The sequence below is a fragment of the Enhydra lutris genome, unplaced genomic scaffold (genome assembly GCF_002288905.1).
Source record: "Enhydra lutris kenyoni isolate GAN:26980312 unplaced genomic scaffold, ASM228890v2 scaffoldscaffold4, whole genome shotgun sequence".
NCBI lineage: Eukaryota > Metazoa > Chordata > Mammalia > Carnivora > Mustelidae > Enhydra > Enhydra lutris.
Genome location: NW_019154088.1, coordinates 32,425,071 through 32,439,140, shown reverse-complemented (window position 1 = coordinate 32,439,140; position 14,070 = coordinate 32,425,071). Strand labels below are relative to the sequence as shown.

Sequence of the window (14,070 nt, the reverse complement as noted above, 5' to 3'; positions counted from 1 at the left end):
TTACTTCCAGTCTGCTCTGTTCAACACATCCTACATATTCTTGACTTGATCAAGTATCAAGTCCAGTGGCCATAAGTTACCTACAGACAGGAATTAGCATGACAGTGGGGAGACCATTCTAACAGTCAGAGCTGCCTGGGAAGGATGGAGGATGAGGTCTCAGGGGTTGGACAGCTATTTTAGATAGATGTTGAAAAACATCTTGATGAAATGGTTAAGGATGAGAACTCTGATGTCAGACTGCTTGGGTTCAATTCCTAGGCTATCTACCTACTACTACCACCAACGGTGTGATTTTTCCACATTAAATTTTTTTCAGTTTCCTTCATCTGTAAAGTGGAGAAAATAATGATACTTTCCTCATTGTATTTTGTGAGGCATGAATGAGACAATGTATACACTAGGTTCAACAGAGTGTTTGACTCTAGGTGACCATTCAATAAATACTAGTAGTTGTGTTGTATAAGGGATTCAGGAGTCCACAGTGGTCATATAAGATGACCCACAAGTGAGGATCCTTCCAAAATCAAAACTTATTTTTGTATTTGCTTTTAAGTGATAAAATTATGTTTTCTTTGGGTTACTGCTCTGTTTAGTAATTTATACCCAGAACATCTCCTACGATTCTCAGTTGCTTTTCCCTGGCATTCCAGCTCTTCCAGATCTGGCTCCCTCCTAGATGGGCATGCACCTTTGCTTCAGTGAGAAGACTGGTCTTCTCTCTGCCTCACAAATGCATCCCACTGGACCACTTGGGACGATTCCCCCAGTAGATCATCCTACCTCTTTGCTCTTAGGTCAGTTTTCATGCAGCACATGCCACTGCTCCCTCCTTATCAAAGTCACCTATAGTCACTGAGCCTCTCCTTAACTTCTTATACCACTCGCCATTTTTATGCCCCAATTGAGGGTAGTGGCACTATTGTTATTCTTGTTCCTCTGGCTGTTGTGTCTAAGTCTTCTACTGAGGATGATCAATTTTCTAAGGGCAGGTGTCCTATCTTCTACCTCTCACGTTCTCTGCAAGCACCCAGCAAAGTTCTCGAAACAAAACACATGGCCCGCATTCAAATCCTGGGGACCACAGTCCGCTGTTGTGTGAGTCAAATTCTTTACTATCCCTAGTTCTGGCCAAGGGTCATTGTGAGAAATACATTACTTAAACATGCCTACTCTTGTAATTGTTATATAAAGATAAAACATAGTAAAAGCTATTTATTAATATCATCATTAATGTTCCTAGAATAGTTGCAGTAAGTTAAAACTTGGGTAGAAAAAGCTAAAATAGTCAGTACAAATTTCCCAAGCTAGCATTTCCTAAATTTGTTAATGAAATCAGTGGAAGGGAGATAGTTTGGGAGCACCTCCCATTCAGAACATTCCTACAGGGCCAAAAAGATCAATCATCAGAGGAACCAATATTCCTGTGAACCTATCATGCAACAGACATTTTTTTAGGTTAATTAAATAAGCAAAACAAAACAGAAGACAACCCCAAAACCCTTGATGGTGTGCATCAGAGTCCCTGACAGTCATGGTCTATGTATGTTTGGGCATGTCAAATGAACTTGCTCCCAAAGAAGCAATACTCGTGGGCTGTTAATTTCAGGGTTGACGTTTCTAACCTGAGACAGTTCTCCCAGGACTGCCAACAGCAGTGGCTTGTAAGAGAGTGCTGCCCTCCCTATCCACTACGGTGTCCTCATTGGCATCACCACACTGCTGCATTGTGTGAATGATCTGTCCCCCTCACATGATGGTTAGCTCCTAGAAGGCAAGGAGCTCTATCTTTGTTTCCTCTGTACTTTGTATAACGTCTGACACACGACAGACGTTCCTCAATAGTCTATAGAATCTCTAGTATCGTATCTCTAATATGAATTCTTGAATAAGAATTCATGTACTGTACTCTAGTTAATAACGACTACAGAAAAGACACAGTTTCAAGCTAGTTTTGTCAATGGAAGATAGGTGGTGTTTTCCATGGGTCCCAAGAAACCATGATTGTGTTTCATGAGCAGATACCCCCAGGAGGACAGGACTGATTCCTGATAGGGTCCTGAGGACCCTATCGTTCTTCTGGTTCTTTTCCCACATCATGCCTGTCTTGGAAGACTGGTTCTGAAAAGAAGAGCCTGGAAAATCTTTTCAGAGCCTAAGGCAGGCGGAGATCAAATGCACAGGGATAATTTTGGCTGTGCTCTTGGCTGAGAAGGCAGGCAGCTAATGGCAACCAAGAGACTCAGGGCTGAGTTTTGCCTATAATTGATTCAGATGCTACTGTTCACTGTGGTGTGAGGAGTTTTAATGCAGGGATGAAGGAAGGATCAAGGATAACGTGGAGGATTTTAGTTCTAAGGGAGAGACTATATTTAACAAAAATAGAGTTTAGCCAATGAACTATGTGCACTATGTGCATAAGGGGATAGTTAAGTTTCTCTCTGGATGCCAGAAGGCTCTTGGAAAAAATTCTTCTCCAGGGTCTGCTTGGAGGTCTGCTATCAAGGTTTTGTCTCCCTTTCCATCCAGTTCCTAGGCTTTGGACCTACTCCAACCCTCATATTGTACCCTTTAGTCTAATCTTAGCTGCTGAAAAACTTGTGTAGTTTGGGGCAAGCCACTTGGAATTTCCATCACTTCCCCCCAACAATCTCCCTGCTTCCCCATCTGTAAAATAAGGATAACACACTGACCTGCCTCAGAGGGACAGCGTGTGAATTAACTCCTGTAATTAGTGGCTTCTGTGCTCTGCACACTCCAGGCAGGATGTGAGCGCCAGCTGTGTCGCCGTGGCCCAAGCACGCATTGCAGTGGCTCGAGCACGCTTTGCTTCTAACGCTGTGCTTGGGAATAACCGCTTGGCAAGGAGCTGATGACTGGAAGTTGCAAACTTTACACAGAAGCAATATTTCCAGTATTTTCCCCAAGCAATCATGAGTAAATTGCTCACTAGGGGTGGAAATGGTTTCCAGCCAGTTCTGCCTCTTCTGATCTGTGCACCCTGCAATGCTCAGTCAATGCCAGGTAACAGATCCTTCAGAAATCTGCTGTTTAGTGCAGATGAAGAATTCAGGATGGTATAATTTGGCTAGGGATGAAATTTTGGTGCAGCGATATGTACTAAAAGCAAATAACTTGTGCTTTGTTCAAGGCAAGAGTTGGAGAAATAGAATCTATCATTTGTAATCATCCAATGCCAAAGACAACCACTCTTTTGCTGCTTTGTTTTAATGAAGAGGGATAGGTCATCCATTCACAAGTCGTCTTGGGTTTCATTTAGAAACTCTGAAAATGTACCCCTTATCACCATAGGTAAAGAGAAGTCAAAATTATGACCTAGAAAGCTATATAAAATAACTGTTAAAAATAATGGGTTGAAAAAATTGAACTTCTAAGCCTTCAATAGAAGGTTTAGGAAAAAAATGCTACATATAAATGGAATGAAACTATTGTGTATTTTGATACGAGTCCTGTGCTTCTTTTATTGAACAAACCATTTGCCACCCCTTAAATACCATGATATTAATTTATATAAAAGCTGCACTTCTTTTCCCCCCGAGTTGCAACCACTGTGATTTAACTCTGGGAAGAGAAAGTTTGTTTCAGAATGGCATGCAGAACCCTGGGGAGATCCAACATCTCCTCTGGGAACAAAAGTGACGTTGTTCTCCAGTAGCTAAGTGAGTCACCAGCATGCTTTCGACGGGTCAGGGTGTCAAGCCCAGAAAAGACGCCACGCTCTGCAGCCATGAGACTTGGGAGCTGGCCTGGAATGGCAGAGCTTGGGTCCCAGGCCAGCACAGCCTGGTGAGAAAACAAGATCTTTACCTTTTCTTGAGCTCCCTCACGCGTGATCCTAGAAGTGTAAGGTCACTTTGAAATGTCCTCATCATACACAGACAAGCTCACACCAATTAAGGTGATGTGTGCCTACATCTCGAATGCCAGAAGAGAGCTCTGGAAAATACAGATTCCCTCCTGTGGCTGTTCCGGACGGTCTTGCTTATCATAGCTGGGGATAAAAGTAACATTTAAAAATAGCCTTCTTTCTGCAGGAGAAAAATAGCCCTGCCCCGGGGTGGTGTTTTTGAGGTGCAGGAAGCACTCCGGGTTGGACGAGGCAGTGTCTGGAATAGCATCAGCTTGTTTTTAGGGTGGATGAGTCATCTTCATTCAGGAGTGGAAAAGAGAATTTCTATTTCGTTTCAAAATAACGATGACATAGCTAAGGGAAATAATTTTGCATATGTATTTTTTTGGTATAAAAGCTGGGTTTATGCATAAATGGTGATCTCTTTGGGTTATGAAAAGACTAGTTTTTTTAGGCTGCTTTCTGACTGCTAGACTTGACTCATACGTGCGCACATGGGTATTAGTGAGGGCAAGCAAGGGTTGGGTCATCGTGAACTAGTCTGGATCACTGGTACAGGAGAGATGCATTTAATATTCAGTCCATCAGTGATAACTGTGGTGCATTATCTGCTGGATTTATCTTTGCTTATATTGTATGAATATGGAAAGGAATTAAATGTGTGTTTACAGTTTGATAAACATTCAACATAAATTATACATTTTAATTTCATTTATTAGTTGGGGACCGCGGAAAGCAGGAATTTCCCTGCATACAAACTGCCATTCAGATGGAAGGATTAGCAGCTTCCTGAAAAGGTACATTAAGTGTTGAGAATGAAATTCATCTGCGTCTCAAGTGTGTCACTGAGAGGTTTGTGGTTACATGGTTCATGGTCAGAGTTTTAGAAAGACCAAGGTAGAGTGCAGCTCACTCTACTGACTTCAGAGTTTGTATTTTGTACTTCCGGAAGATCCAGCATTGCCACCAAGAGTAAATCTAATGCTAATCAACGTCGTACAGTGGACAAGTTGAATGTTGCAGTTGTCGCACACATTCGCAAGCTCTGCGGATGTCTACAAGATCTTGGTCTGATCTTGGAGCATTAGCATGCAGAGCAGTCTCCATGATATTATCTTACCATATAACGACTCCAAAAAATCACCGAGATTAATGGTGATAACATAATTCCAGAAAGTTGCCACTCTCTATGTAGAAATATATTGGCAATAAAAACCAGTCACTGTGTGCCTTTCCCCAGTAGGGGATCTCTCACTTTTCTTTGATTTTTAAAGGCTTCAGATCAATAACTGGAGTGACATTATTAACAGCTCCCTCAACACCGTGGCCAGCGCGCTAATATTAAATCCATTACACCTTCTGTTTGACATTTGCAGTACAGCAGAAAGTGCTGTAGATACAGTCACATTGTCTGGGGACTGAGGTTGGATGTGGGGTTAGTAAGATGGTTTCCCTTGCCTGACTTCTAAATTCAGTTCATTGATAGGAAACTTGAACCAATAAAAAAAAAAAAGAAATCAAAGAATGTCCCCCACCCCATCAACCCTACACTAGATTGTAAATAATTCACCCTTAAAGGTACAAGTGTATCTTAGATCTCAGCAGTTCTTGAAACAAAATAATGATCTGATCCTCAGATAAGTTTTTACATTCTTTATTGTTATTCCTAAACATGTATGCGTCTAATTATATCACTTATTGTGGAACTGTCTAATGAATTCAGAGGAACTGCGTTCCTGTAGAATTGAAGGCTGATCAAATTTACCACGGCACAGACGCGAAAAGAGAAAATGCAGATTATTTCCATTCAGGCAAGGAATCAACTGCTTCAATTTTGCTTGTCTTTAAAATATTCAGGACATAGAGTGGGCATAATAGCATAAAGATCATACTGTACAACGATTATCTTAACCCCCTGTAACAGGGTAGCTCTGTCTGATACTTTAGATGGAGCACGATAACCTCTATTTTAGGCCATCAATGGTTAACCATGCTGCTGTAGTTATTCTTGACCAAAAGTACTGTCTCATACGTTTTGCTAAATTGTCTAAATCCTGGTGCGGTATTGATTTCTCTCTCTATGAGCTCCTACCCATTCCATAAGCTGCAAGAACCTCTTGTCCTGGCTGAGTTCCCTCTGAAGCAGGACCCAGGTATAGGACTCCCGCCAGTGCTCCTACAGTGGGGACTTGATTGTTAGCTCGTGGGAAACAAACCTCCCAGAGACAGAAAGAACGTTTTATGTTAAAGTGAGAAACATGACAGGGAAAGTTGCTGTGAGGTTAAGTGGAAAAGCAGATTACCAGAAGCCTCTAGGTTATGATCTTATTTCAGAAAGACAGACGATGACCCCCCCAATACTACATCCATATAGATGTGTATATATATATATATATATATATATATATATATATACACACAGAAAGTCTGGAAGGATAGGCATAGAGTATATGCATATGAACAGTGGTCATTTGTGGGTAGTGGGATGTGTGATGGTCCTTATTTATTTTCTGCATTCTCTAAAGTTTCACAATAAGAATGAATTAATTTAAGAATTAGGGGGGAAAAAAGGAGTAAAGCCCAATTCTATGACCTAACCTAGGGAATAAAAGGAGATTTTTAAAGTTCCTCCAGGATTTCTTGAAAGAGCTCCTTTTTTATTTATTAAGCATTTAAAGGTGCAGCTCTGAAATTTATTAAGAGAAGAGCACTCATAATCCCCAGATTTAAGAATAATGAAAAGACATATGCAAATCTAGAGGGGAAAAAAAGGGACCACCCAGACATCCCATTCCAGAGGCTCTGTGCTCTCTCAGGTGTGAGAAGCTGCAGGGCAGCCCAATCTCTTTCAAAATGTTTAGACCTCCATAGACACTCTAGAACTTTGTAACTATATAAACAAGGTAACCCACGTATTTTTCTTCTGCCTGCTATAAGATTTCTCTAAAAGAAATACCTGTATTGACTAAACTATAAGTAACTATGCACACATGTAAAAGATTTATTTGGGTTTCCAACAGTCAAGAAATGCCCCCTCCTGCCCCCCGCCCCCGGCCCCATTATCTTGAGACTGGTTCAAGACAAGACAATCACAGGGCTGGCAGTTCAGAGAAAGAGAATTCCTATTATGGCACAGTATCTCTGCCTCTTAGGCTGGTTTAGTCACTTATTTCCTTTTATTCTAATGCCAAATGTTATTTAGATTTCAGTCACTTAGTAATGCTATGCTGAACACATCAGGGCTTCTGGAAAAGTCCATACCTTCATTTTCATAATCACCACATACTGATATCCCCTTTCCAACAAAATTACACTACTATTTAAAAAAGAATCTGTGTTTCATCAGAGTTTAAAAGATTATGTTGCAATGAACAAGTCCTCAAAAATGTCCCCTCGTATTATTATGAATTAGGAAATCCTGTTAAAATTCTTTCAGCCTTTAAGAAACATAAGCAGCTTTGGGATGTAGTGCCTGACATGGACTTTTGAAAGTAATTCCCTTGGAGCAGTGTTAGTTAAAGGTAGCACCCTACCCTGCTTTTCAGTATTTAAGCAGTCAATCTAATTGCCCTTTAAGCCTAAGACCGAAAAGAACCAAGGCTACAGACATTAAGGCAAAGTAAGTTTCACATTTTGTAATGGTAAGAGCTATACTCTTCATCAAGGAAGAGAAACCTTTCTTATGCCACTGTTGCTAATGAGCCCCAGTGGTTAAGAAATGTAGGAAGTAGAATTTTCAATTTTACTAGTTAGGATGGTTCCAAGAAGGCTGGTAGAGCAGGGGAAGGAAGCCCAAGTAAATTGTCAATCATACTTCAGTACACGACAGAGTAATGACAGAATAACTTTAAAGAATATAGGTCATTCTCCTCCTAACAGTGTGTGTAGAAATGTTTTATGCATCCTGGAGCCTCCTGGAAGGCATGGGATTGATCAGAGTTCTTATAATCAATCTTAAACCAGTCTGATTTTGACTCTAGCTTATGATATCCCAGCAGAACTGGTTTACAGGCAGTGAATTTTTTTTTTTCTCCCGATCAAAGTCTTTTCCAAGTGACAAGTTACCCTTAACATGTGTTTGGGGAGCCATCAAGTTCAATATGAATCAACAGTGTGGTCTGGCCGCCAAGAGGACCTAATTCAAACTTAGGCTGTCTTAGCAGAAGTACTGTTACCTAAACCAAGAGAGGGGACTGTCCCTCTGCTTTGTACTAGTCAGAACACACCCAGAGGGCTGCACGGCGTTCTCAGAACCATACTCTTAGAGGGTCATGAACAAACTGAGGCATGGCCGGGGGTGGGTGACTAAGGTGGTGGGGGTCTCAGGAACATGCCACTGCATAATGTTTGTGGGATGAAGGGCTGTTTGACCTGGAATGGAGAAGGAAGGCAGGAGGGAAGGGAGAATTTGGTATATATCTGACTTCATGTATTTGAGAGGGTGGATGGAGAGGAACGAGTAGATATGAAATGAGATCCCCAAGGACAGACCTGGGATCAGTGGGGAGAAATTACGGCAAAGCTCATATTCATATTTGGCTCCATATTCAAAGAACTTTTCTCTCGGAGCTGTTCGCCAATGGGACAGGCAGCCTTGAGGTTTCTGAGTGTTCCACTGTGGTGGTTCTAGCCGAGCCTGGACGGTTAGCTATTGGCTTTGACATAGAGGGATGGCTTCCCTGATCGAAGACTGGAGATTGTCTAGGCTTGATAGTGAGTCAGGGAAGCAACGAGGGTTTTATAAACCTGAATTCTTATACATTGAGTGTTGAGGAGTATTAGCAATCCAGGTTTCCTAATTCATCTCCAGAAGGAAAGAGTGAGAAACTATTTTGATGTGCTGTTTCTCAAGTCTGCCCAGATATGAATATTCAAAAGACGAAAATGCAGTTTCAATGATCTCACAGACAAATCTATTTAGTGACATTGGTGAGCAATGGTAAAAGAAGATAGGACTTCCCTGGGAACACGATTATTTTCATTTTAAAATGGTTAAGAGTAGTCTTCAGTACGCTCTCTTCTAATGCTCGGTGCTCACTGGAGTAAGACACTCACCAATCCTGTAGAATAATGCCCTAGAAACTGCAGTTAACTTACACAAGGAAACATGCATTGGTTTTAGATGGAATTAAAATATTTCCAAAGAGCCAAATATGGTTTTTTTCCCCATCTGTGTGAGCAAACACACTGTGATTATTTTTAAGCAGGTTAAATTTAAGTATTTTCTTAGAATCCTTTTAATATTAATCTTAAGATGGGTTGTTTTCTACTTTTCTTTCTATAAAATGAGTTTGTGTTGCAAATCTGTTTTAAAACAACATATCAAGTAAAGTACAGGCATCTTTAAAGAGTGCAAAAATAATTTCCCAAGTAAGCAAATAAAACTTTGCACTTCAAATCAGGCCTTGATTCATTAAAAATCTTAAACTTCTCATGAGAAAAATTAACATTTAAACCACTGCTGCTTGGCCAAGCACTCCACCACACAAGAATATGAAATATCTCCTCTAAAAAAGTACAAAAAGGACAAAACCACAAATGTGGAACTTCAATTAATTTAAAGCCCCAATCAGCAAAGAATAAATCCTTCGCAGATCTAATTACCAGCGCTCTCGGAAGACCCAGGCCGACCAGCCAATCTTCCCCGTGTTTGAACAGCTTGATGAACTAGGGGACTGATGGATATCAAGTCATTTTGTTTAATTTATAAATGGATTTTCCCCTAATACTTAAATTATCATCAGTACAACACAATGAAAATGGGAACATTCTGAATGCAAAGTCTATAAGAGTCCTGGAAGGAATCCCAATGAGGAATGTCACCTCTGTTCATTCCTCTATACAATTGATCTAATTAAATACTGAGGGTAGAAAGGCAGTTTAAAATGTAGCCATTTCTGTTTTCTTTTTAGCCTTAATTTATCTGTTCACATCTTTCAAGTACCTTCTGATGCTTACCAAAAAAAAAAAAAAAAAAAAAGAAACCAAGATTTCTGTCAGTCCCTAATATTTTTAATTCTCTACAAGCTAATATTCAAGAAGAATTTATCATAGATTTTGGTGAGTAATAAATAAATGCACTACATTTAGCCACGGTAACAAGACAAGGAAGAGGGCTTTCCAAATCGGAACATTTTCCCTCTAGTAATCTGAAAGGGGAACTCAAAGAACTAGTGCCTTCTCTATGTATTGTTCAACTGAAATTAGATCTCTGGATTATACTTATTAAAATGTCTCCTTATTTTCAAATCCCTTCCTTATTTAATTACTGCACGGGACAGAAAGCTGCACGGAATTGTTAACTACCATTAGACCTATTTATAGTCTCTTCACACTGGTGACTTGAGTGCAAGCATTGGCAAAGGTCCTGCCCACCGTCCCCCACGTCGGGATCAATTCCCACCTGGCTCAGGGGTCTCCGACTGGGAGGAGGAAGATGCCGAGCTGGCTCCGTCCTCAGCCGTGCCCTGCGAGAGGAGACCCCGCCCGGGCGGGAGCTTCATGCCCAGCTGCTCTGCCATCTCCACGTGGTCCCCTGGGTGCACGTAGTCAAAGACGCTGCTGCCTGTCAGCTCCACCTAGAGGGGGAAGAGAAAGGGTGGGAGAGAAAGGCGTCAATGGCTTTTCTGCTCTCAAATTCAGCACCCCCGTGATTCAGATCTGGAGCGGAAAAGGAAACAGAAAGACGCAGACCCCAGAACCAATCCCAGTTCTGAGTCTCTGTCCTTAAATGCTGAGGATTCTTCAAGTTGAAAGAGAAAGGTTTTTGGGTTTTTTTTTTTTTTTTTTTTTTTTTTTTTTTTTTTTTTGGATACGTATTTATTTAGCAATTGTTTAGCCCAGTTTTTTTTGTTTTGTTTTCCCTCGTACACCGTTTACATAAAGCCAAAACATCGTGTGGACTGTGGAGGACCCTGCCTGGCGCACAGCTGTTTTATCCGGGCATCATCAAATACTCGCATGTTTCGTGTCAGCCGGATGATTGACTGAATTCTACGGTTTTCTTCTTGAGAAGTTGGGGGCTTTGTATAGAAACAGCCGGAGATAGCGGATGAGTATTTTCCTTAGAACACACCGAATTCCAAGATGTGTATTTATACATATCAGCTGATTTCTATGTAAATTTAGATGAAAGAAGGGCTGCTTACAAATATATGCAAAGGCATAATGTTTTCATTAAATATTACTCATTAGCACGGTAATCATATGGAGAATTTTCCATGCAAGAGAGGTCAGCTGGGGTCTGAACCAGCCATTTTTTTTTTTCTGCTAGTATCAGCTTGTTTTGCCCTCAATCTAGTAAGAGACATGGTACAAATCTCCTTGAGGGCCTTAAGAAAAGGTTTTATTTTGTATACTCTTAGCATCAGGTGGATTCTAAAGGTAGAGAGTGAATATCAACGATCAGAAGAGGGTCCGCCTGCCAGGGAGGGATGGCCTGTTTCCCTGCTGTCAGGCCTGGCCCCTGTCTCGGCTGCCTGCTGTCTAACGGATTGGCCTGATCCCTTTGATCTGATGGTATAATTCTTCCCTTCTAAAATAATGCTGGGTTCAATGTATTATGACCGGGACAGATAAGTCAACAAGAGAACAAGAAAAAGCTCTTTCTGGGGTCCCTGATGGGTGGAGGTTTCATGGTCTCAGGCCAGATCTGATGTCCCCCGTGCCAGAAGTTCAGAAGATCCTAAGTTTCTTGCTGGATATTTACCCAGAACTCCTTCCTACCCTCCCAGCCCTTTCCTGCATCATGTGCGGCATCCCTCCAAATTCCACCTGAGAGCCTGTGGTCTTTTTCTTCCAAGAAGGAAGCTTGGCAGTGGGCGAACTGTCACAGAGAGCGAAATACCCAGAGCAATTATTAGCCCCGGAACTCCAAGTCCCAGTAAAATGATCACATCTACTTCCAGACACCATTTGATTAAAATCATAACGGGCTACACATCTTCAACATCTATCAATTAACAGGAGGAGACCCAGAAAAATGGGAGGCTAAATTCAGTTTGGTTAATAGCTATTCCTGAAAAAGGCTCGCATAACTTTTACCGAAAATGAGGGGCTTTCTCTTTGCTATTAAATTACACTCTCCTACCATATTACCCGACTCCTGACTCTATCATTTTACAATAACTATTTCCTCCATTTGATATTGTTACAGAGCGTAAATCAGGATTCATAAGTGATCAGTTCCTACCCTCTGGGAGGGAGGGATTACATGGAAATAATCCCTTTAATGTGCGCCTTGCCTCTAAGCATTTCACACAGCAATAAATGGGTAAACTGACTTTGAGCAATTAAGAAATTAAATGAAACTAATAAAATGTGTGTTTTAATATTTCTTGATGTTTATTTTGTTTGGGGATTAGCGAAGATGAGGAAGTCACTGGCATTTTGCAGGGAGTCCAATGGTAGCACTTTAATATTGCTGTCACTTCTCAAACACTGAGTCTTCCTTTAATACTGCAATGTGCCTTTTGGCACAGACCACAGATTGTGATAAGATGACAACACAGGTGGGAGATTAATAGATTTTTTAGGGGTGCCGGCTACTGAATATTCATGGAAGCTGGTCCTAACGGCGGTGAAGAGGAGTAGACCGCTGTCTCCACAGCCTGTTTGGCTCGGTGATGCAGGCATTTCCTTTCCATAATATAACAGCCCAAATATAGCACGTTGAGAGCAAGACTGAGGTGCGACATGCCGCATCACATTCCCCCAGTGCCCTCCAGGGGTCTGCCACCAGGTACTCCAGAGTCTAACCCTGGACAAAAAGGCTGGCACTGGGAGTCTGATTCCACCCCAGTCTCTCTGTGTGTGCTCTACTCAAGGTCACACAGCACAGGAGAAGGCACAAACTACCTGGGGTCATAACTTGACTAGGAGATCAGAATCCCTTCCTCCTCTGCTGTGTGACATTGGACCTGTCCCTTAGGCTCTCCTTGGGCAGCAGTTTCCTTTTTGGAACTGGCACTGGCAGTTCTGCTGCTCTGTGGGACTTGGGGGGACACCACTCACACTGTATGCTACATGGAGGGGGGCACCCCCTGGAGCATCCCTCCATGGCAATGGTGTAAGGCAGTGGCCCTGAGAGCTGAGCTGAAAACAAGACTTCTCTACCTGCCTCAAAGCCTGATTTTGAAAATCTAGTGAAACCATGCTGAGGAAATCACTTTTTAAGACAAAAGCAACATAATGCCTGCTGCCTCCGCCAAACAGCGTTTGGTGGGTGACAATGGGTGACACCAGGACACCTGGGTGGTTCAATTGGTTAAGCGTCTGCTTTCAGCTCGGGTTGTGATGATCTCAGGGTCCTGGGATCAAGTCCTCCATTGGGCTCAGCGGGGAGTCTGCTTCTCCCTCTCCCTGCTGCTCCCCCTGCCTGTACCCACTTTCTCTCTCTGTGTCAAATAAATACATAAAATCTTAAAGAAAAAAAAAAAAAAAAAAAAAGAATGGCTGACGCCCAGACACGTGCACTCTTATGTAATTACGGTGAGGCGATCTTATGGTTTGGGTGGTGGCTTTGGGACCTGGCTTTACTCAGAGGGTGCAGCAGGCGTGATGCATGCTTTGAAACCCAACTACATGAGTAATGCTCTGGGGAGCTACCCACTGCTGTGTAGGAGTACTTTCCATACTTTTCTGGGATTAATTCTCATACCACTCTTTTCAAGTGTTCTGATGTCCTGTTTTACAGAAGAACTTGAATACTAGAAGAGGCTAACAGTAGAGGTAGAGTTTGGTTCCAAGTCTGCCTTGTCATCCTACCACTTCTCGGAGAGCGCATCTGCAGTTGGGGAGGCCAAGCGAGTGGGGACCTCTGAGCTCCACCACCCTGGAGCTCCACTTCCGTTCAGGAGCACAGGGGTGGAAGGAAGCTGGGGGAGGCAGACAGCCTGCCCAATGCCAGGCCTGAGGATGCTTGGCCTTCAGACTCTCGGGCCAAAAAAGGGCACAAAAGCAGGTATACTAAAGGGAGGTAGACCTAGGGATGGACAAAAGTGTCTTGAGCCTGGAGTCCTCCTCCTCCTCTTCCTCACTTCTCACATCTGTCTAGTACTTTTCATGTTCCTCACACTGCTTTTCGCTTTACTTTCTTAGATTTTAGAGCTGGGAGAGACCCCGGCTAGAACTCACCTGTCACTAAATTCTGCACCTCAAAGTACACTGCAGGAACCCAGAATGGGGATCTTTCACTTGGT

General features: G+C 42.2%; 1 protein-coding gene across 1 annotated transcript in view; it reads right to left on the bottom strand.

The window, feature by feature from the left end:
- The window catches only part of LOC111138999 (neuronal PAS domain protein 3), an 847,735-nt gene that overhangs the window by 115,054 nt on the left and 718,611 nt on the right, over positions 1 to 14,070 (bottom strand). The window contains exon 6 of the mRNA XM_022491075.1: positions 10,275 to 10,449. Within this exon, the coding sequence (XP_022346783.1) occupies positions 10,275 to 10,449 (175 nt within the window). The remainder of the gene's footprint in view (positions 1 to 10,274; positions 10,450 to 14,070) is intronic.